Raw genomic sequence first — 24,312 nt, 5'->3', positions numbered from 1 at the left:
AATTATTTTTTATGAATAACGAACTTACCTACTTACTTAGGATTTCGTTATTAATAATCAATCGGGTAAACAAGTTTACCCATGTTTCGGTGGAGATTTTGGCAAATTTTCAGTATCGACTATCGGTAATTTCCCATCACGACCCCAACACTAGAAAACCGCGATAAATCTGTCGCATATTCAGCGTTGTAACGGACTTTCTCTCCAATGAGTCACGGCTCGGAATAAAACTAGCCATCCTAATATGTGATACAGATAATTGGCTCGCTCATACCGAAATAAGATGTGATAAACCATGTCGTTGATGCTTATTTGTTAACTGTGAGATCCGTTTTCATGCCTTGAATTTAGTTTATAGGCTTACCCCCTTATTCATAGAGAAGTTACAAGACGTTTTAACTAATAAACTGTTTTGTCCCTCTCTGTCAAAGAACAAATTGTTCCCTGTCGGAGAGGGACAAAACAGTTTATTAGTTAAAACGTTTTGTAACTTTTCTATGAATAAGGGGGTTAGTTTAAATTATACAGATTAAATATTTTGGGTATATAAGCTTAATAAAATAATATATAGGATCAAGGTAGTCCTAATTAAAGATAAATTATTATACTACCTTAAATGATTAAGGTAAATTCGGTTAAGTTATGTAATTCATTTCAAACAGTAAAATACCATTTTACACTCGCGTCCGATATAAAGTGTGGGTCTATATAAATAAACTTACTCTATCTCTATGGTATCTATCTACGTATGGTGTCGGTTGCGGTCGGGTATTTGAATTTCGGAAAAGGCTACAAAATTATTAAATAGTAGTAAAGTTTTTTTTTATATTTATGCTGAAATCATCCCTGTGCCTGAACTGTGTATATGTATGTATAACTTTATACCAAAACGTCATAATTTACCATAAGAGATTGGCCTACAAAAATTCAGCGGCAAACATTTCCGGTGATTTTTTTTACCAGCAGAGGACATAGGGCAGTGTGAAAATAGAGAGAGATTCGGAAGCCATGGGCTATAAAGCAAAGGCGTCACTGGTTATCGAGTGATTCCGGCGGGGGGTTCCCCATTGATCACTGATAACCTTAACACCCCTCAAAAGATGGGACTCTTTAATATAGCTATAGCGGCCGAAGGAATATTATCCCACTTGTTACGAGAAAAATAAAAATAGGTAGGTAACTGCCAATGAAATATAATAAAATTTTAACTAAGTACCTAGGTACTTGACATTAAACCCATAAGTGTGTCTTTAAAGGAAAAAGGGAGTTATCATCTTTAACCCCCGACAAAAATAAACGGTGTTATTGGTTATCGTGTCTGTGGTAGCGTAAATCCGAAACGGCTGAGCCGTTCAAATATATGTGACTATTAGGGTCACTTGCACCAATAAATTATTATTAAATCAAGATTTAGTAATAAATCTCGATTGATGCCATAAATTTATATGGACTGACGTTTCCTTAATCGAGATAAGACACTTTGGTGCATCTGAGCCTTAGTGTTAAATATCGGTTTTTCAATAGGTTTTTTAGGTTATTGTAAGTGATGAAAATTTCTGTCCAAAGCGGAAGAGCCCTGAGCGAGGCGGGGCGACGATCGTCGGTCGCCACGCAAATTTATTCATACAAGAGGGGCCGCGGAAACTAACGGTATGTAGGACGCATTTCTTTACTTCGCCACTTTATATTTATATTTTCCGGAGTTTTTTTTTAAGTAAAGTTTATTTCGAAATTTTTGCTGCGCAAAAAGGATTCCTAATTCCTAGCGAAAGTAAGAAAATCTGTGACTTTATGAAACTTATACATATGTTATTCTAGATTTATTCAAAATCTCTTTAAAGTTTCTCTAGTATCTTAGACGAAGCAAGAAGAACAGATATAGGTCTGTAGTTATTGGTATTCACTATGCCGTCGATACGAGACCCATCGAGAAAATATCTGCACTTGGCTGGGAATCGATGGGGCAGATATCTGGGAGCTCTCCTAGGTATATACTAAGGTACCTATTAAACATTTTTACCGTTTGTTCGACACACCATGGACCCAAAGGAATAATTACTTTTTTTTCTTCATAATATTATACAGGAGTAAGTAGTCCTACTCCCTTTCAGTACTTTTGCCTCATATAATATACAATTTATGCAGACTTGTATATTAAGCGGACTCGAAATCAGGCTGAAAAGGCTAAGACGAGCGCGGGGAGGGGAGAGGGGACACCTGTTGCGGGGGCGGGGCGGCCCGCCCTCCGCCCTCCACGTGGCATGCACTTGGAACATAATACTGCCAGTAAGTAGTAATACACTCTCTAATAGACGCCGAATCAAACACTGTCTTGTTTAGTGCGAGTGATTATAGAAGTAGGACCTGTAGGTATGTATGTACATTGCGAATGGCGGGGTACAATTAATGGCTGTAACAAAAAGGGTAAGTGACAGGGTGTGACTGAGGTCATTAAAAAACACTTTTGTTTTACGACATTTGTAAATTCTAAAAGAAACTCGTCTTTATAGGAACTTGGTCGAAAAAAACAACCCAACAATATCCCACGTCTACTAAACACATTTCACGAATCCTTCCAAGTAGTTCGTGGAACATTAAAATCCAGCTACATAAATCATTCCAAAACATTTAAAAAAAAAACCTTTAGAAATTTTACATAAAAGTTAAACGATCAAGAAATCGCTGCTAAACAAAATCCAATAAATTAAGTGTTGCCCACTACCCTTATTTAATTTCCAACTCGATCGCCGAGCGCATCTTAATTCGGGGTTGCCATAATCTCGTTATATTCCTGTCATGTGCTCAATAAAATGATGAAAATGTTAAAAGTGCGCAAGACGGTGGAGCTTACGCATAATCCAATCTGTCACTGCCGTTGCTGCTCGAGAATGCTAAATATTTCATGTAAATTATTATTTAGCAACGTACTTTTACTAAGGACTTTTTTCTTAAGTTTTTACTCACCACTGGGAAGCTGTGATTTTTAAAAATATTTTATGTTAGTACCTACTTACTTATTGTGAATAATAAGTTAAATAAGACTGAAAATAAATTTCTGAGTAAATGTTTAAGTTTGTGTATTTCGATTTTGCTTGACCTTGCTACTGTATGACTGGGGATGAATATAATATATTTATTTATTTTGATTTTTAAATACGGTTTAATAAGCTAATTATGTTTTAGGTATACACATTTTACACATGAATGTTTGATAAAGCATTCTTATCTAGCTTGGATAATTCCTGATTTTTCAATTTTTGATTCTTGACTTGATTCTTGAATTTTTCATTAAGAACCTAATATTAAATTTGTACGTGCCGCCATTAGGGTTGACGTTCACAAAACGTTTAATCGACATTAAATCTATTGCTCGCTTGCTTTGAATGCAATTTGGAATCAAAATGACCTTAACATTTTTGGTATAAGCCCAAATATTCTATTCTAACATAAGTATAAGTAAGTACCTTAAGTATTGAGTTAACAAAAAAACTGTAACGAGTTCAGCGGTCTTAAATACCTAGTACTTTATGATTAATTCATCACTCATCAGTGAGTTCATGGAACAAATATTTAAAATACGTATTTGAAGGAACATCGCGAGGAAAAGAATCATAAAAAGAGCAAGTAATCTCATTAAATAGAGGGGCGAGGGAGGTTTATTTAATGAATAAATTCCATGTTATAGGGGGGCTAACGCAATTGAAAACTTTTAACAAGTGCCCAGAAATCGTGTGTTAAAAAGCAGGTTCAGAAATTACGCAGCTGGCTGAATGGAATACGGAATGAGGGTGAAATTTAAAAATATCTTCCGCGCCACACCCCGCCATCTTGGTTTTGTGAAAATTGCTAATAAGCTACTTAGTAAAAGTAAGAAAATTCCTACTTAACAACGTATTAGGAACCTAGTAACAAGATAAAGTTAAATTAGAATCTTAGGCACTGCTGAATTCGAATTTTGGCATTGAAGTTCAGTTCTAATCCAAAATCAGTAGCAGAAAAGTCAAAAATATTACCGAGTACTTAATTAGGTACTTATAGAGTATATCCAAGTCTAAATATTATTTAAATTCCGAACCAAGCTTAAGATTTCCAGACAAAAGTACACCGCCCATTAACTTTCCAGCTTTCCAATGTCCGAGAATTTAAAAATTAACAGCAGATTTTTCATCCAAACCTCGACGTCTGGTGAAGACGCATTCACTCTTTTGTAACTCTAAAAAACAACTCATTAACGGGGGAAAAAAAGGCACAGAGTAGACGACGCTAGATTAAACACGCCGCTATTCTGTGATTTTTCTTTTTAAATTCTATTATTTTGAGGCGATCGCTTGACGATGTTGAGCCAAATGATTAATTGCTTGGCCCGGCCCTCATTAGCGCAACGGAATCGCTCACTGGCAAATTCAATCACGATTAAACGAGCCACGCTGAATACGGATCTAATTATAATTCTTTTTTACTAATAAATCAATTATTTCAGTATTAGGGCTTGTGGACGTGGAAAATGCGCCGTGCCTGGATGCGTCAGAACTATGTATAGTTTTCAACCGGCTTTTATCAGGATTGCGGTTTTTTTTTTATTTCTACCTAAATATCCAAATTAGGTTATACTATTACCATAATAATTAGTATACATTACGATGTTAAATACTGGTATAACATTTTAATATCTTCATTTTTTATAATATTATTACATGGACCTTAGTAAGTTTTTAAGTACCTACTACTTACTATCTATATAATTTTCTCGTCATTGAAAAGATTTTGATTTAGTTTAGATTTTAAATTTGTTTGAAAGTCTTTAAACTATCAAATGACTATAAAGACTTTCGCGACCCGAAAGAGGAAGTTATTTCTCTAAACAATTGCAAAAGTTTGAGATTATCAGCTATATTTTAAAGATTTATTACAGTGTTTACTGTGTTGATTCTCAATGAAATTTAAAGACTTAGAAAGGCAGATGGATTTAAAAAAAAACAAAGATACCTAAAGATACCCAGATAAAAGTTATCAAAAGAAATAGATTTTTGCGATTCGACAAACTTTAATGCGGGGAAAGACAAATCAAAGTAACATTTACGAAGTAATTAGTGCCAAATTCAATACCATTTGAATTCGAAAAGTAAAGTAAAGTAAATAAAATATAATTATTTACCTTTTCCATCCATCAGCCATACCCCCTCCTGGTCCACCTAAGCGCTCGGGACCAAGACTATATCACAAGCGTCACCTAGCATCCGCTAACATTACCTACATCTAACACGAATTGACACTTCAACAATCATAACGGCCATACGCTAAAAATAAACTTCTTACATTAGTTAACATGATAAAAGAACAATAATATAACATTGACCGAGACCAATCAACAAAACAAATGGAGAACCTAACCTAGATTGTTCTATTTTCTGGCGATGGCAACGACTTAGGTAAAGACCTTGGTAACTAATCGCTGGCGTCACACATTGGCTCAAATGACCATATTTATGACCAGTTCTGAATCTTGACTTCCTGGGTACAGTCAGTCACATTAACACTAGTCTGTACCTCTAATAGTTCTCACTCCCTAGACTGGTTGTAGGATGAGGCCACGCGTAGAGTCACCAAGCTATTCTAATGGACCCAGGAGGGGGTGACGGAGTATGGCGTCCGGGGCGCGCCCCCGCCTGACAGCGTGGTGGGCACGGGGGGCGCGGGGGCGGCAAACTGGCTCTCCGCTTCCGCCGCCATCGCGCTCTGCTGCTGAGGGAAGTTGAAGTCCAGGGTTCCGTCCATGCTGAGCTCGTGTTTTATCACCTGGGGAAATGGGGGGTCCTTAGTAACATTAAGGTAACATAGACATTCAAACGGTGGCACGGGATGGCAGTGGTGCATTGCCGCACGCACGCAATTTGTAATAATCTGTATCGTGGCGGGCCACCAAGTTACAGGGACATCCAGAACCGATTCATGAACAATGATACCAGTTTTTTTTAAACTTGGGAATGAACAATTTAACCTGGAATCAAAATTTTGTGCCATCATAAAATTATATAGGATAAGCTCGTTGCCATCTGTCATTGAGGAGATTTTTTTAAAACTGTGTTACTTATAGTTTAAAAATAACGTGAGGGCTACAAATCCAGATGATGTTTCATTACTACATCTAGCCCTGACACTAGCCACTAAGCACACACAAGAAGAAGTACATACGTAGCTAATCTAGTGTACCTAGGCTAATAGATCTAAATAAAATATATACACTGATGCACTGAAGTGACAGAGTACTCAGCTGTTTATATTTGCATACTAATAAAATGTACAAGTAGGTACAACACGTGACATTAATAGTTACTTAGCTGTGTAATCTATGGAAAATCCTTTCAAACTGGTATTACCTTTTGTCATTAACTTCATTACTAAGGGCATTAATATGTATATTAATTTATGATCAAGAACATCTCGGCACAACTTTAATAAAATATGGCCATCAGATATTATATTTATGTTGAAGGTCGTATTATTTAAGTTGAGTTCGTTTATGGCTTGAATAAAACTACCTTTTGTGTACATTTGTATGTATACCTAACCTATCAGAAAGCACCTTTATTATATTGTTTTGATTCCTTATTCCTAAAGGATCTCTTTAGAAATAGTGTAATTTTTACACAGAACTGTTACAATTCATGCACTCTGGAAACACTGATCACTGATCTAAATATGAATCGAATTTAGAACGAAGAAATTTGACAGTTCCAATTTTAAAACGCTACAATAGAGCGAAGAATTTAATTTTTGACCGTTCCAAATTTAAAACGCAATGAAATCACAAAGAAAAAATATTTACCTCATCAACATTGCAGTCAAAGCTGTGTTCCAAGGTCTCGATGTTGAGGTCCTCCGAGAGCCCTGTGTTGAGCGCGCCCATGATCTGCCCCATCACCGTAGTGGGCCCCAGAGCTCCCGTCTCCACCATCATGCCTCCGTTCATGAGTGCCGAGTCTGAGGTCGCCAGCATTTGGGTTTGGGAGTTCTCTGCAAGGGAGATGTTGAATGAATGAAAATACACTCGCGAGCTATGAAAAAGGTGGTAGAAAAATTTAAACCACTGTCGATTTTCTTATACTCCTGCACATCATTATACAGTTGTGGTTTATTTAATATAATTTTATTTGTGGGTATTCAGCGACTGACAACTAATCTCACTGGCTCTTTCAGCACGGTGAAAATCTTTAGTGCAGCTTTATTGCTTGTCTTCCAGCGACTGTCAACTAATGTCACTGGCTTATTATTTCAGCACGTTGACAACTAGTGCACACTAGTGCAGCTTTATTGCTTGTGCACCGACACGCTTAGCAGTAGACTATTATAGTGTCTTAGTCAGTTTCACTATCATGTTCAGTATCATTAGCTCTCTACCATTTGATGATCCGACGTAGTAACTTTAACCCTTAATTGGGCATAATGATTTAGATCCCACATCGTTTCGAACTTTATCCCATTGAGTTATGCTCAAAAAGCAATGAAAAATTTGAAGTCGTCATGCCTAATTAAGGGTTAACACCCTGTATCCAACACCCTGAATAAAACCAAACACCATACCTGTCTGCATAATATCAGCGGGGTCAGCCGGGGGCGGGGGGCGCACGAAGTGGTCGAGCGCGTGGTGCGCGTGCGCGGGGTGCGCGGGGTGCGCGGGGTGCGGGTACAGTGCGCAGGCGCAGCCGCCGGGCGGGTGGCGCGGGCACGAGCCGTAGCCGTAGCGGTAGCCGCCGCCGGAGGAGGAGGTCGTTGGCACGTACCTGTGTGGTTGGTAACTTAAGTATCGCGGACATCACGAGCCGTATCGCAAGAGCCTTTTCATGAAAGATTTTCCCTAACCGGAGTATGCACGTGTACTGTAACATTATAGATTTGTCTATGAGCAATACATTACAATAATACCTTCCTGACTTCCTGAGTGATGAGCATTCGCATGTAATTTAATGTATGAATATAATTTTATCATCTAAGTATTATATGCTCGGTTCTCTTTCTTCACTGTTGTAATCCTCAAACCAAACTGTACACGCGAATGCTCTCGGTGAGGGAGCACCTTACAATTACGAATGGCTATTTAGATAAGGCCCGTCACCACCAATGTGATTCCACGGCTTACGACCGACAGTTTATACGTTGCCGATGGCTGCTGTGTGGTTCTATAGAGCATTTTCAGCGCGCGACATCAGTATCCGCGATGTACGATGGAGTTCCTTTGGTTTGATGAATTTTATAAGTGAGCCACATGTGGCCGATTTACACGATCCTTATGTATCGTATCTTAGCATTCCTAAATAAACACTGATGTCATTAGTAACTGTTAATTATGTTTCTGTTTAATTTAGATTTTATTCATTTGTTGTGAAAGGATGTCGCAACTTGTTCTTTTCCTGTTTTCTAGTACCTGTAGCAATCACGTCACAAATTTTATATTAGAAACTTATTAGTAGAAGCAAAGCCTGTTCTACCACTAAACCTACTCGGTAAGCATACTTGGCTCTAGAAACGAAATGACGCTTTAAGCTTCTAACTAGTGCTAAGTGATTTGAGTAGAGATGATGCTTATTAACCGCTCAACTGCCAAGAATCTCAGCGTCAACGGAATAAGGACCAGCTCACGTTTAAAATTGAATCGAATCGCTTACGTGCTTAGGAATGGATCTCCGTGCAGCTTCATGGAGTCGGCCAGGTTGCCCGCCAGCTGCTCCGCTTGCACGTAGTCCGACTGGGAGAAATCGCTGGCCGTGACGAAGTCCGCCGGGTAGTCGGTGGCCCAGTCCGGCTCCGAGGGGATCATGGACGGGATGGGCGACAGCCGCCCACACGACGACGCGTTCGACGACGCCCTCTGTCTGAAGTCCGGAGACAACTGGAAACTGCTACGCACAAGCACACAAGCACAAATAAAACAAATGAAGATTGAAGGCCGCTGGGCCCGCGCAAACAAAACTGGCGCTACTCAGCTTACAAAGCTAGTCTTTCTAAGTACCTATCTCTAGAAATCACGAGAATGTAGAGAGCATGCAAATCCAGATACGGCTGTTACTGTAATGCTAAATGAGCCGATCTACATAATGGCCTCCCGGTCAGCGAAGAGCGCTTTTATTGCTCCGAACGGTGACCAAAGATATTCAGCACCAGATGAAGTATCGCCGAATTGAGCATAATAATATGATGAAAATATCACGACCGAAATAAAATGTATAGATAGCGTCCGAAATCCTGATATTCGGCCATAAAAACGTCCATATAAAGGCCGACTGATGAGGTTCAACATGGCAGTAACTCATCGTCTAATGGTCCTGAATGATTTAAAACCTTTTATCTGCTGAAATTCAGCAGTTTTGTTCCCACGTGAATGTATATTGTAGGCCTTTAGCTTAACCACTAAGATTACTTTTGTAAATTATTGGATATCGTGGTTATTCTCGTTAAATCTTAACTAACCTACTGATCATCTTTGCCTGATAAAAAATCTAACTAACTATAAAATGAGTTCTAAACAAGCCTTAATTAAGTATAAGCTCTAGTACCTGCCTAAGAAAATATCTAATAACCTAAATCTATATCGGCAATCTAAGATTACGGCTAAATATGAATATTTACCTATGTAAAGGTGAATCCGGGAACATGTCCAGACCTTCCGACACTGAGCTGCTAGGACTAGGAGTGGCGTCTGCGGTGATCCCGTTTCTTAAAGCTTCAGCCTGTAACATAAAACAAAGGATCTGTTTTGTTAATTTCAAAAGATAAGCTTTTAGAGAGTGAGTTATTTTACAATTGACTTCGTTAGATTCTTTCAGGACCCGACTGAGATGGACGAAAAGCCGTATATTTTATTTCAGCGAGAAAATAATTATTAAACGTTGTTATTATTTACTTATGCTATGAGTTATGATAAATAATTCATCATTATGATAAATCACCAGCTAAAACTTTATGCTGCTAGACGCATTTATAAGCATATTAAACGATAGGGAACCACAAAACAAGGGTGCCAGGGGGGCACCAACTAGCTGTCAACCAAGTATTTGTCCCAAAAACCATCCTATGACAGAAACACAAATCACAACAATACTAACCTTCTTCTTAACCCTCCCTCTTCTCTTTTCAAACTTGGACGTCTCCATCGAAGCCGCTCGTCTCCGCACCGACTTGCCGGGCTTGGCGTCAGGGTTGATCATCCACCAGGAGGACTTGCCGGTACCTTCATTCTGCACCCGCATGAACCGGTTGTGAAGCGACAGGTTGTGTCTGATCGAGTTCTGCAAAAAGATGACCGCTATTAGCGACTGGTCGGCTGACGCGCGGTGGGAATATTAATCGGCCGTTTATGAGTGGAGCGTTGATGAAACTGGAGTTTTTGTCGCTGGACTGTCAATGTGGTGACGATTATCTAGCGTTCGCATGGTTGTTTGTAGCTACATTGTTGTAAAGAACTGGTCGTTCCACAGGGATGTTTGCTTAAAATAAATCATAAAAGTGTCGTCCGGGTAAACGTCACATTGGATCCGGGCTTTCCCGCCACAAATCCACTGACCACAAAATACTATTTTAATTCCTACTTTGTTAAAGTTAGCGCAATAACCACACCGGCAATAAACTCTTACAACTTTTTTCCGTCGAAAGAATAAAAGCGACCACAGCACGAATGAAGTTTAGCAATAAAAGAGTCCATAAATAATTTCAGTGTGCCCTGTGAGAGCTGCCAGTTATTCGTGCGATATCATTCCTCCATGTAAATATGTGGAGTTTTCATCTAAATCATAAACTTGCGAGTGTCTTCCGCGCCAACCTGAGACGAAGATGGAAATTAAAAGATACTCTTCTGGAATCCCTCATCCTACAAACCACGCTCCTACATATTTCACGAACAATTTAACACAAATGTTATCTATCAGAGCGTTCCGTGACGCATATATCAGGAACGGATACCTTTAAAATTATGTAAATCGTTCAAATTTAAACTGCACCATGCCACGTGAAGTGTGAAAATGTGCCAGTTCGAATTTGGGGTTTACTTGAGCGGTGAAGACAGAACGTGTTAGGAACATCGCCCTAATAAAATTATACATTTCGTGAAATTTCTTACGTGTATTTTTAAGGAATATTCCGAATGACTTCGAGTTCAGACGTATGAAGTTACATGATTATACCAAAACCAGCAGCGTTACCAATAGCGTATCTGTTTCTTTTGGAGCCGAGATTAAACGCCTAGATTGAAGGTGATATGTTTCGGGTAGCAGTGTATAAAGTTATGTAAGGAATGTTCCAATGGGCTGGTTCATAAATCGCGTAAATGTGGACAAGTCGTACGATCTATCAGCCGTGGAAGCACGACCAACAAATTGCCTGTCGACACGTTGATGGATTTGTCGCCACCAGCCAAATTGTGAGTAGGCTCAGTGCCACTTGCGCGGAGTTAAGTAATTGGATGATTTTATTACTCCACCTATATCTTCGATTGTATTGATGGCCGTTTGATCTTCAACGGTTTCTGTTTCAATGTCGCCATGATCGAGCTGCCTAATGTGAGGCGACGCCATTACCAAGAGATTGTTCTAATTTAAGCAAAGTTGGCTTGTATTTTCTGTCGTGATTTTCCTGGGCTGGTACAGTGGTGTACAACACACATCATGTAGCTGACTCGACATACACGAGAGTTAATCGAGATTTCCGCTGCCTTGACATCACGTGCGCCTCGTAGTTTCCCCGTGTAATTTAGCAACCTGTTTTCTTTTTTCGGGTAGCAGAATATATTATGGTTTATGCGGCCGTATTTCTCTACGCACCAGTTGAGATTGAGCTCGTACTGAAGGGGTCATTTAAAAAGAAGTGCCTCTTTTTGTGCGTGGTTCGGAGCGTGTAGCGTCGCGCTCGCACTTAGAAATTTGTCTATGGCAGGATCGGTGGCGCCACGGCGACCCTTACGGGGTGAATTAACGTCTCGCGACGACGTCCCCCTTAATGCTCCAATGAATAGAACTTAAATTTTGTCGAATTCCTCGCTCCCGGTTATATCGTGTTACATAATGGTCGGGAGGAAATGGCTTATGATTTTTCGCTTGATTTGTTGGAGCAGAAGTGAAGTTGAATGGGTTTACAGTATTGCCAGTTTATCTGTTTAGAGCCGCGGCGTGAAAAATTGCTTTATTGTTGAATTGAATTAAGATGCTCCTTTTCTGTTCTTTTTCCTTGGCTCGGACAGATTTGGAAACGTGGTCTTATTAATTTTATTGGATCCATTTTGAGAGGTAGAGTTTTGAATAATTCATCGTTTTGTAGCGTTTTATTGTTTGAAATGAAGACAGTAATAGTAAGAGGACACTGAAGGAAGACCTTCAAAGCGTATTTTAATAGGTTCACTACTTATACAGCCTGGAACCTGTACTCTGAATCTGAATTCTGAATAATCTTAAATTCCATGAGCACTCCTATACATATTATAAGTGGATTGGATATATTTATAACCTAACATTACAGCTTCATAGCTCATAATTAATATCCTATTAAAATTCCGGAAGAAAATTCTATCATAATATTCTATTTTAAATATCGCTAGGTATTTTCACGGGTAAAGAAATCTGTCAAAACCCTTATTACATTCAAATAAGGGTAGTTTTTGTTTGTGTCAGATGTCATTGCTCGTGGAATGGGATATAGTTCTGTTACTAAAAAAATATGCAAAAAAAATCTAAACTGAAACAGTTGCCACGTGGCGTGGCGTGACATGGAAAAGTAAAGAAAATCTCAAATCTGACAAGAACCGTGACAAATGTAATTACTCAAGTTACCGAAACGTTACCGCGATGACTTCCCCGCGTAGCCAATAACTAAGTACAAATAAATTCACTTACAGCTCCCGAAGCAAAGTGTAACTCAATAAAACATTGAAATTTGCGTGTAATTTGGTTGTGAGGGGTAAGATTTCTTCTGCTTGAGGTTGAAATTATCGAGGTTTTATGATTTTTCTGTTTTATTTTAGACAAAAGAATTAGGTAATAGATAAATAACATGGAATAATGCTGAATAGTGAATAGTTTCAGAGGATTTTCTTGAGGGTTTTGATACACTATAGGTTAGGTTAATATGTTGAAATATATTTAATCTTAAATTATCTAAACTCTAGCTCTTACATTACTAGTAAAAACAATATTAAGAAACTCATATACCTATTGCATTTCAGACAACCATTTTCGTAAAAATTTAATGTTTTAAACGGATGCACATTGCGCATAAGAGGCAAAATAAACTGTATTTCCGAGTATCCCACACGTGTCTGTCGTGTCTTTATTATTTAAATAGACACAGAAATACCTTATTAAATATAAATAATTATCAAACAAAAGACTGTGAAGTTCGTTAAATTTCAGCACAGTGTCACTGAAGTTCTCCAATCCGGTTAGGAGTTCGTCAGTTTCGTCACCGACTCATTTATTTGATTGTTCAATCCCGTAACAGAATTAAAACGACATTTGGAAGACATTTCACGAACCCTGACTTTTCAGCTTGATTTGCCGTCGGAATTTAATTTCAGCTGAACTTTTCCCTCAATGGAACCTGATTAGTGTTATCAAATGTTTAGTTCAATTCGAAATGTCAGTACGTGAGATCATATCCGTTCTTTAGGCTGCTTGTCAACGGGTGCGGGGCGCGCGCGATAGCTGAGAGCATAGAACAACGCGGACTCGGGTATACTCAATGGCTGAGAGAGAAAATTCACAAAATTATACCAAATCCTTTGACTATTTATGCAGTTGACAAATTTATACGCAAATCTTAATCTGCGTAAATTATTACAACTTACATTAACACCAGACACTGGTCATTTAGATGTCTTGTCAGTTTTAGTAAGCTAGCTCTATAAGCTCAACTTCGCTCCACTACCCCAGCAACGCCTAAGCGTAAACTAGTCGACCAATTCCAAGATTTAATGCTTACACTGGAATAAATCAAGATAATAGCGCGTCTAATGTGCCCTCTCCGTTATTCTATTCTCTTCTTTTATCCGGAGGATAAATTTACGCGCCTGTTTAAATGTACGCAAAATAATCCGCAATGGACTGGCTCTTCCACTAACAAAATTCCGACACTAAATGACCTCAATTTTATATACGTTTAATAGGAAATTTTAACAAAATGATTATGTTTTTGGTTGGTCATATCCTGGTGAGCTTTTAAACGTACGTAATATTGTAGACGGCTTCATTGAGCTAGACTTTTCTGTTTAGGAATAACTTAATTATTTTCTGACTGGAACTTTTTCATTGCCTGTGAGTGTAGTTGTGTGTTAATTGAAAATTATTTCGAAATAAATGAATTCCTAAATTAGTACCTTCCAAATTTCTTACACACACAACCTATTTAATTCTGACCAAATGCATTATAATTATAACTAATAGCTTGTTGTATCAAATACGGATGTTATAGATAACCCAAGAGATACGGGATCACGGTCCACTGGCTATTATGATTAGGGATTATTGGCTTATCATTGTTTGAACCTAACCTCGAAGTAACTCCCGTATCCACGCTAAAAAATTCTTCTGAGCAGCTAATGTTCCCTGGAAGAGATAAATTTTAGTGTTAAAGGTGCCTGTTGCCAACTAGTGAAACTACCTATTTGAAAAAAAAAACAATAAGTGTATGGCCCTCTGTTTTTTTTTGTTTTAAACATGTTGGTTTTTGCGGTTAGTGGCAATTAATATAACTGAGTTTAATAATAAAAGCCATTGACGACCGAATGGCGTAGTGGTTAGTGACCTGACTACTGAGCCGATGGTCCCGGGTTCGATTCCCGGCTGGGGCAGATATTTGTTTAAAGACAGATATTAGTACTCGGGTCTTGGGTGTTGATATTTATATTTAGTATCTATCTATCTATGTATTTGTGTAGATATATCAGCTGTCCGACACCCATAATACAGGTTCTGCCTAGCTTGGGGTCGGATGGCCGTGTGTGAGATGTCCCCACATATTTATTTATTTATTTATTTATTTTACAATAATTCATAATAATTGTGTCCACAAGAAAATGCAGACTAATTATTACCAGAGTGAACCGACGAAGTGTAAAAAGTTGGTAAAATATGCGACGCTGCCATTATATAAATAACACTGGCCACCTCATAAGCAAAGCGGCAATTAAAATAAAAAGAAGATTTTATTTCAAATTTGGAATCCGGGTAGGCCGCGGCAGTTGGACCGCTTCCAGCACTAAAACCGGCGATCACCGCTCTTGACCTCACCCAAGACGCTAAACCATGCGTAATCGCGTAATTACTATACGAGCCACTCGCTTACTGTTCCAATCCTACGCTTCCAACGTTTTATGTACACAATTAATTAGCCAGGGAACAAATGGACGATAAACCAGCTGCAATTTCCCATCCGAAAATATCACGTCAAACCATTCATGCTAATCGTTCTCCGCTCTAAGCACTTTTCCGACTCAATGACGAAACAGTGACGGTAAAAAATCTTGTTCAGTGAAGCCTTATTGTACGTGAATGACGGTGGGGAATTAAAACGTTTCTTTCTACGATAATAACTATCGAGGAACGAAGATGTTGGCTCCGACCATACTCGAGGGGAACCCGGCCCCGCGCAAACACCTATTCACGGCTAAAGGGGGTAATTTTTCAATAGTTCAACGATGATGGTGAGAATCTGAACACCAACTAGGTGCGTCAGTTTCTTAATGGTATTGTGAAAGACAGAAAAAATACCGGGAGCTTGTACAATGGTGCTCCTCGCGAACCTGTTTGCAAAGGGCAAGATTAATCGTCGCGCCGCGAGAAGTAATCGCGAACATCGTCTCTTCATAAAAAAATTTATCATTTTTAAGACATCATTGTGGTGCGATCGGCCCTCCTCCCACGCGTGAACACTGCTCCCTAATTAAATAAGGATTACGGAACCGTTTGACAGATTACGTTTTTTGTCACTCAACATCTTCTTTTTAAATTCTTCACACTCGGAAAATGATTTATTCGCGGGAAACCTCGAATTTCCCAATTACAAATCTCGCTCCGGCCGTCACAGGAATCCAGAACGGACTATTTTTGTGACACACAATTTATTACGCGCTGAAGAATTACATAAAGCTTTCAGAAAGTGTGATGGAATCTCTGCAATCGTTTCCATAAACTCAACCTAATGGCCAAGTATCACCGAAGTTACATATCGTAGTTATAACAACCCAAGTTGGCATATTTGTTAGTGCCTCAGTCAGCATATTTGCGTCGAATGACCGCCAATTTATGTGAAAAGTTCCGCCGGCTCGAACATGACCTATCTTTAGCAATAAAACTTTTCACTCGTCAAGGAGCGCTATCTGGGAGCGGAAAGGAGAGCGCGAAGGTAAATATGCCAGGTAAAAGTTTTCGTCAATGGCGCGAAAGTTTATGGGTTGAGAGTGCAATACGTCAATGCGGGGGTGATATACGCGGTGTGTTTGTGGCGCCGCCGGGGCCGCCGGTGTCCGCGGCTCGTGTGTCGGGGCTGCGTCGTCAGCGCTCCTCGCACCACCACGTATCGGCTGCCACATCGCTGACAGATATCCAGCGATGCCTCCTGATAATGGCCGTCCACGCGCCGGCGTCCAATTTACACACTGTCGTCCCCTTTATTGACGAATTATGTCCATACTCTACCCGGAAGAAGTAGAATGGGGTTACTGTTATTGTTAAATATTGCCGTGTACATGTAGGTGATTTGAAGTAATATAATTAAGTGGAGCAATAGGTGGGTCGTGCCTTGCAGGACGCTTTGGGGATAAGGTGTACGTACGCCACTTAGCGAATTGCGTCGAGCACACTAATGCCATAGCATTTCGTAGTCGCACTACTTTCTTAATGAAATACAGTGTAGGTATAGAAACTCGCGTGAACATGTGACCTTTACGGATAAGTTTACCATAATACGAGTTTTTCACTACCGCTATCCGCTCTTAACGTTAACCAATTTTATGTCATCATAAAATCCCTTTTGTATTCTAATCAATTCAGGCAGAACCTCCCAAATGTTCTGCCATACACGGCACGGAATACGGACAAGAAAATGTCCGGAAAACTTAAAGGAAATTATTTCCGTCGGCGGGCCCAGTTCCAAAGTGAACTCTATCGACGGAGCTAAGGTAACTATTCTGTAACAGAAACTTTTTCTTTGCACTTTGTTCTATTGGAATTCATTATTGGTTACAGCTCATTTACAGTCCATTCAGTAATGTAATCGTTAAAACTTTATCTACGAACCAAAATCTTTATTTAGTTCCTATTTCATAATCCTGAAAGCTCACACATTCCAAACTAAACGCCTCTAACAGTGACAGCCCTCTAAAGCATGCATCAATTAAAACCTCAGCACCATTCAATTCTAATATTCCATAATGTAGCCGTCGTGTAAAGTACGCAAAAGCTTTTTACCTATTAGTGCGAGTATCAAATATATGATCCGTTCCGAGCCGGTAACTCCAGACAGAGAGATATCTTCGGTCTAGTGAGAGCTATTTGCGAGTATCCGCTTCGGTTAAAATTTCACGTAGGCCGGGGCAGCAAAGCGACCCATTTTCTTTCAATTCACGCATTGTGATGTCTTTTAATTTTATTACAATGAATTCGGCTGTCCAATTTCAAAACACAGTAAGCGCCAACTTTAAAAAAAAACGGGTCTTTGATTTATACATTATTTTAGGCGATTCCGCACATTCCTGCATTGTCAGAATATCAAAAAACGGCTTAGAAACGAAAATAAAATTTCTAAAAACCTAGTAACTCCACCCTGCGAAATCAAAAATGCCACGAAAACCATTTTAAAACACAGTAAGAGCCACCAACCATTTTAAAACACAGTAAGTGAAAATGACTTACTAGGTTTTAAAATTGTCAATGGCGCTTACTAGGTTTTGAAATGGTCAGCAAAGGTCAATTTTTGCCCGTTAATTTTAGTAAGTCACAAATGGCATACATTATTACAAACACTTTTTTCAAAAAAATATCAGATATTTCAGAACCTGTATCTTTGAACCACTGAGACCTAGAGAGGTGAATTAAAAGTAGAACATAAGGAAATTTTGTCTTCTTTATAAAAGCCATAGAGACCTTTCTCGTCAGAACCTTTCTACTAGCCCTATTTTGCATAAACCAAAAAAACTCAAACATTGTAAACTAATTTTAGCTCAAAATTTAGGAAATATTGTCTAATTTAAGGCAGCCATAAATAATGTTCGTGTCAGACATGCCTTCTTAATATAGCGATTTGGTTCATTTAGATAAAACTTAAAAATATGCCGGTATTTCAGCTATTACTTAGTGCGGTCGTGTAAAAGTGCTGCAAAATTTGATTTATATTATGTAAAGGATCCAAAACATATAAAAAAATAAAAAACATATAAATTATTACGTTATTATTGCAATTTCAATATACTTTACTTGTCTTAAATTACACAATAATGGCTCTTACTAGGTTATAAAATGGTCAGTGAGGGCGGTTTTAGGGTGAGAAAACCATTTAAAACCTAGTTAGTGTTTTCTTTTGTGCATTACAGCAACAATATTAGTCATATTTAAATGAAATAGTATTGTATGTAAAGCCTAGGTTCTGCCGGTTCTTTTAGCTTACATTCGTTTAGATATGTATCATAGTTTTACCAGGGCATTGAAATGAAGGGACAAAAACGTTTTTTGGCTCTCCTGAACATTTTGTCTCTTGGCTGTTACTGTGTTTTGAAATTGGACAGCCGAATTATTGATCCATTCACTACATAAAATTGAATTCTTTTTATCCAAAAAATCTAAGTTTTCAGAATACGCCAACCCAAGGGGCGTGATAAAATACCCTATTTTGGAGGTACTTACATAATAATATAAAAAGTGTTAAGTATATTTAACAAACCACTTTAACAGCCAATCCCTTACAATTGCACCCAACAATAGGTTGTTTCATAACCTAGAACCCAAAAGGAACAGTTCTACCAAAATATTTTTTTTTCGAATTTTCCTACAACAGTTTTGTTGCAATTGTAAACTAAAAGTGATAGTCAAGAAAAAAAGGAGAAATACCATGTACTCTTAGATGTGTTAGCTGTCATCCCTAACTTCCTGTGTATCACTTTGTGTATCGATTTATATGAAACTATTAAATCGAGGCTAATCTTGTGGCTTTTAATAACAACCCAACAAGCTTTTCGGCTCCTCCACTGCCTGCCTTTCACCCGCGGAGGTAGGCGTCCGCGCGTCGCCGCCAGGTAGCGGCGCCACATGGGCTTCCAGCAGATTAATGGATCATTGCCCCCCCCCACCACACCCCTCCCAAAACGAAACTACTGTTCGACGACATCGCTCCTTCCGAAAGGAGATATATGGCGCGCTCCCCACTTAACACCGCCGCGGATTGGTAACGCTACTTTTTCTCGCCTGGAAGAGATCGCCTTTGGCGATAAGGCCGCCCTTATTGTATTATAGATTTTAAGTCTTAAATGTTATTTTAAGTGTTTTATGTTCAATAAAGTTATACTACTACTACTGCTGGTGGTTGGTTGGTTTCTCGTGTAAGAAACGCTCCATTTTTTTTGGATTAAAAATTTTTAGGATTTAAAAACTGTAAGTACTGATGGCCTACGGTAAGCACTTTGTAGCACCTAGGCAATGCTTATTTCATTACGTCCGTAGGGAAGTTTTTTAAGTTTATTATTTCATAGGTTCAGTATTTAAGATTGTATTTTTCATTACCAAAGTACGAAAATCGTAGAAATCAAAAGTGAGAAGCCACAGTAACTTCTTACGGCGGCCATTAGAGTTTACGATTCCATAATAGTAAACTGACCTACAAACCCGCTAACTTATCCGCCTATAATATGCGGGAACGACCTTCAGCATCTCAACAAGTAAAAGAATCGGGGAGAGTCTTACATTTATGCTCGATAAAACACTTGGAGAGGGTGATAAATCACAAAGACATCGAAACTTAGCCGCCTAGCACTTAAAATTTAACGTGAAGTAATAACCAGTGATGATGGTGGAAAAAATGGTTTCGGGGATAAAAGTGGGAGAAAGTTGGAGAGATAAAAGGGCTGAGGGTTTTAAGGGATGTACTGGTAGTAATGAGCACGACAATCGATAAATTTGAATGTTCGCGTCGCCGTCGCCTCCTCTTGCAAGTTTTTTCGTGGAGGGTGGAAGCCGCCAGTTCGACGCCACTGCTCAACTAGGGGTGTCAAAGGGAGCTTTTTATTTAAATTTATTTCGGGACTGGGAACGAGTCAAACGTCAAACTATTCCGGTTGAGATGAAGTAATAATAGGAATTAATTGAGTTTCGGTGGGAGTTCCGGGAATTAATTCATAACATAGTCGGAGTTAAGTATTAATTTTCTAAAAAAAACTTACATTATTATTTAAAAAGTTAGTTTCACAAAATAGAACGACCCAATAATTGGAATTAGATGGAACGGTTACTTTGAGATTCCAGATGACCGCATTTTTAATAGAATACAATAACAAAGTCGACGGGAATTCCCATTAAGAAATAGGGCATAGGCTCATTAGAGAGCGCCTCAGACTGTCTCCATCAATGTAGTATATCTATCTGATTCGATGGTGTTGTAAGCTATATTATCCCGTATCGTCGAATCTCGACAAAGTGAAAGAGTACGGGTTTTTTTATTATAGCCCTTTTCCTTGTTTTACAGTGTGGAAAACAGTGTGGCCACTTGGTTGTTCTTATCATCGGTTCATATTGATAATAATGAACTTATTGCAATGTAAGTATTGAAATGAATAAATAATGGACTTACCTGACAGTTTCATTAGAGAAACGGATAGGACCTATACCTAAAATGTTTTATGTACAATACTAACTAATAATACTACTACCACTACTACTACTAATCGTGGACCAAATAAACCAGTATCATCAAATTGATTATGTTAAAAATGATTTAATATGCAAAGAGTCAACCCTAGCGCCATCAGGTAACCTAGTCGTAGGCAAGCAAGAGAAGTGATAATCTTAAAAGTTAGATTGACATAGTTCCACCGTATAAAACTCCACCCAAGTAACAATGTTGGACGCGACTGTGTCATAGGAAAACTGATTTATGCGCTCTGGCATAGTTTCAACTTTTAACTAAGTGTAATAAATAGTTCGGGTAATTAGTTTACGAAAGGTCGTCGGGGTAAGTGGTTTTTCCGAATCAATTTTCATTCATAATCTCGTTTACAGCACCAGAATCTATCATAATAAGTATAATTATGAATACAAATGCATTTAGCATCTATACGCGTTTAATAACATGGTTATATTTAATTATACGCCATTATTTATACGGCAATTCTCTCAATTACTGGTTGATAGAAATAGACTCAGTTGGTTCAGAAACAAAGAAGTTTTAAACACTTTTGATAATTTTCAACATTTGCATTTATTATAATTATTTATTATATTTAATAATATTTAACAAAATATTCATTTATCAATAAGGTACAGTTACCTCATAAGTTACGTAAATAAAAAGAATTACGTTCAGTAAACAAATGTTACACAAATTTTAATGAGTCCATCCTAGGAATGGGGAATCGTCCATTGAGGAATCCTCACGTATAAGTAGACATTAGCATCGCGCTCGTTGGAAGATGACCAAGTGTTTCGTCACCAAACGACGATATCGGCCACAACGCAAAAGATCCGAGCTGAGGAAAACCGAACTGTTTTATTCAGGTCTACTGACAGGGTGCATTCATTGACGCAAAAGTAAGTACTTTTTATTTTACACATTAAAATATTAAATAAATACAGAAGTCGAGGAAATTAACACGTTAGGACGTTGTTAAAATGTGGGTAGGTAGAGTGAGCTTTTATGCTGATTGTCTGATTGTCTATTTTTGAATTAGGAATCTATATTATTAATGAATACAGGAGTTGCAGAAGTGGTATACTAACGCAAACGGGGGTGACTTATGCAGGGGGTCAATCCGAACAACTCATGTTCTACAACATGTGGAAAATCAAGAAAAAAAATTTGTCTATAGTAAAAAATATGTGTTTTCCACTAAGTATAGGTACATATTTTCCAGTAAATAACTAAGTATATTTATGTAGTAAAGGAAACAAAAAGAAGTGGGTAGTAAGGTGTCTTATGATAAAGTTCCATTGTCCTGAGACATCCTCGGTTGAAAATCCAATAGAATCGATTACAACACCGCGGGAACAGCGGAACTTTCCAGAAAACTGTCGACCAAAACTTAGCACTCACACTAAATTACAACTTCCCTTCGAAGAATGGATTAAAACTAGTCCTCCAAGAGCGGCCCTGGCCGACAAACTTTCAATTTTTATGACTAATTCAATTACAACAAAATTTATACAGCCCTGTCACACTAAATCTAATTCCCATAGGAGCGAGGGAGATGTAATGGCTTCGCAAGTTAAGCCTTTGATGGCTAAGTTTCGGTTCCCGTAATTTATTAACCCATTTGTCAAATAACTAAAGTAGCATTAGCGTCCGAATGCACGATATTATAGTGGAATAGTAAATTTCACTTAGAAATTCTGAATAATTTATTGGTGAAAAAAGACAATTATCCTTAATGACAGGGCAAGGAAACTCCGATAGGAAAAGTTTTGTACACTTTCCCATTTGTACATTTGTCTTTATCGTGATCACCGGACTTGTTAATCTCCATGATTCGTTTCAGGCGAAATTCAATTTGATCAGAGCACGACCAGTAGGTAGGTATTAGTGAAATGTTTCACTGAATGAAGTAAGTAAAACGTTGCAGTCTAGTTCGGGCGAACGCAGCATTTCCCGACTCCATTTGAAGCCAAGCTGGGGACAGACGCCAGCACCGAACACTATTACAGATAGGGATCTCGCGACATCGGTCGTGGACAATAAAATGGTTCCATCATATCTAAAACTTTGGCCCATAATGAAGCGTATGGGCGAATGGTTTACGAGTTCCCCGGGCGAATCTTTATTGGTCCGCTACCAATTTAGATAAAAGGAAAGAGCTTTCCCCGTGAAAGAGTGGAGATAGTTGTCTTAACTATCGCCAAGTTAGCGGTAGTTAATCCGGGAGGTGGATAAATCAAACAGTTGACGTCTATAAATTTGGCCGCGCACCGTAATAGGTGAAAACTATTAGGTTGGAGTAAGCGCTGGACGGTGGATGTAAAAACTTCTCTTATGTGTAAGTAATTTTTTACTAGTTAGTTACGGCAGGGCTTTGAGGGCACAGGCCGATTTTCATGATTATTTTTCTATTTATTGCATACATTTTTCGAAAAATTCTCTGTCATTTATTATTATTCTGAAATCCTATAATGAAAATATTTACATTTGAGTAAGCGTTATATGAGAATTTGGTAATCACATAAAATAACATTTTGAACAAATAAGAGTTTAGTCTTGTCCGGAGTTAGGAAAAACTTTATTTCCATGAAAAAACAGTTGACGCCAAAATGCGGATTGTATAAAGATACAATTCCGAGGCGAAATGCCATCAAAACGTTTACTTGATACAATCCATTCATATTTCCCGTTCTTTACTTCTCCGTCGCTTCCCGTGCATTCATTCCACACTTTACTTCACCCCAAAATCCGTGGCAAAACAACAAATGTATCTGTATAAATATATCGGGAAACATTTAAAAATTTATCAAATAGCTATAGAAAAATTCAATCAAAACTTGACAAAAAGATCCGTTGAAAACTTCTGCTTAAAGAGAATCAAATATTTCGGATATTGCCCGATATTAAAACTTTCATTGCAGCGTAGAGTTCGTTCATGATTGGCCGTGTCTCTGTGTGAGTGTCTGTATGTGTGTAGATATAGTTATAGACTTAGTTTCTTCGCGTTATCTTGAAGAGTGGAAGTTTCCCGCCCAGTCGGCGCGCCGGCCGCCAGTGCCGCGGGCCCGGCCGCCGCACACACACGCACACGTCACCACACCTCATCGTATAACCGTGGTATAACCGCCACCTACGCAGCCCCGATGATCGATCCCTCAACGACACAACTTCTAATACACACCCGATCCCTTCAATGCCAAAACTTATAATTGGCATAAAACTATGTATTAAACATTGCTTAAACTTTTTAAGTAAGCGCAAAAAACTTCGATATCCCCGCCTTAAAAGCCGGCTTTGCTTGCTAATTCGGCGTCTCCCATTCCAAGCTTGTTATCTCATATCCGAAAAGTTTAAAACGCAGAAGCCATCGGGACGGAAACTTATTAACTGGATGTGATCGCCTGCACAGAGGCGCCAGTAAAATGTAGCAGGAAGGAAAACTTC

The 24,312-nt window shown here is 38.5% G+C and overlaps 1 protein-coding gene across 3 annotated transcripts in view; it reads right to left on the bottom strand.

Annotated features, from left to right (window-relative positions):
- The window catches only part of LOC105381046 (forkhead box protein O), a 64,287-nt gene that overhangs the window by 2,970 nt on the left and 37,005 nt on the right, over positions 1 to 24,312 (bottom strand). For 2 of the 3 annotated variants that reach the window (XM_038108457.2, XM_038108470.2), the window contains exons 3-8: positions 10,101 to 10,283; positions 9,625 to 9,725; positions 8,664 to 8,897; positions 7,582 to 7,781; positions 6,827 to 7,014; positions 5,156 to 5,796 (exon numbers count right to left, since the gene is read on the bottom strand). In XM_038108457.2, coding sequence (XP_037964385.1) covers positions 5,614 to 5,796; positions 6,827 to 7,014; positions 7,582 to 7,781; positions 8,664 to 8,897; positions 9,625 to 9,725; positions 10,101 to 10,283 — 1,089 coding nt within the window. In that variant the 3' untranslated portion in view covers positions 5,156 to 5,613. The remainder of the gene's footprint in view (positions 1 to 5,155; positions 5,797 to 6,826; positions 7,015 to 7,581; positions 7,782 to 8,663; positions 8,898 to 9,624; positions 9,726 to 10,100; positions 10,284 to 24,312) is intronic. The other variant, XM_038108463.2, reaches the window with a different exon arrangement.

Source organism: Plutella xylostella, chromosome 9 (genome assembly GCF_932276165.1).
Source record: "Plutella xylostella chromosome 9, ilPluXylo3.1, whole genome shotgun sequence".
Lineage (NCBI taxonomy): Eukaryota > Metazoa > Arthropoda > Insecta > Lepidoptera > Plutellidae > Plutella > Plutella xylostella.
The sequence above is the reverse complement of the archived record's forward strand: the minus strand, read 5'-3'. Positions and strand labels throughout refer to the sequence as shown.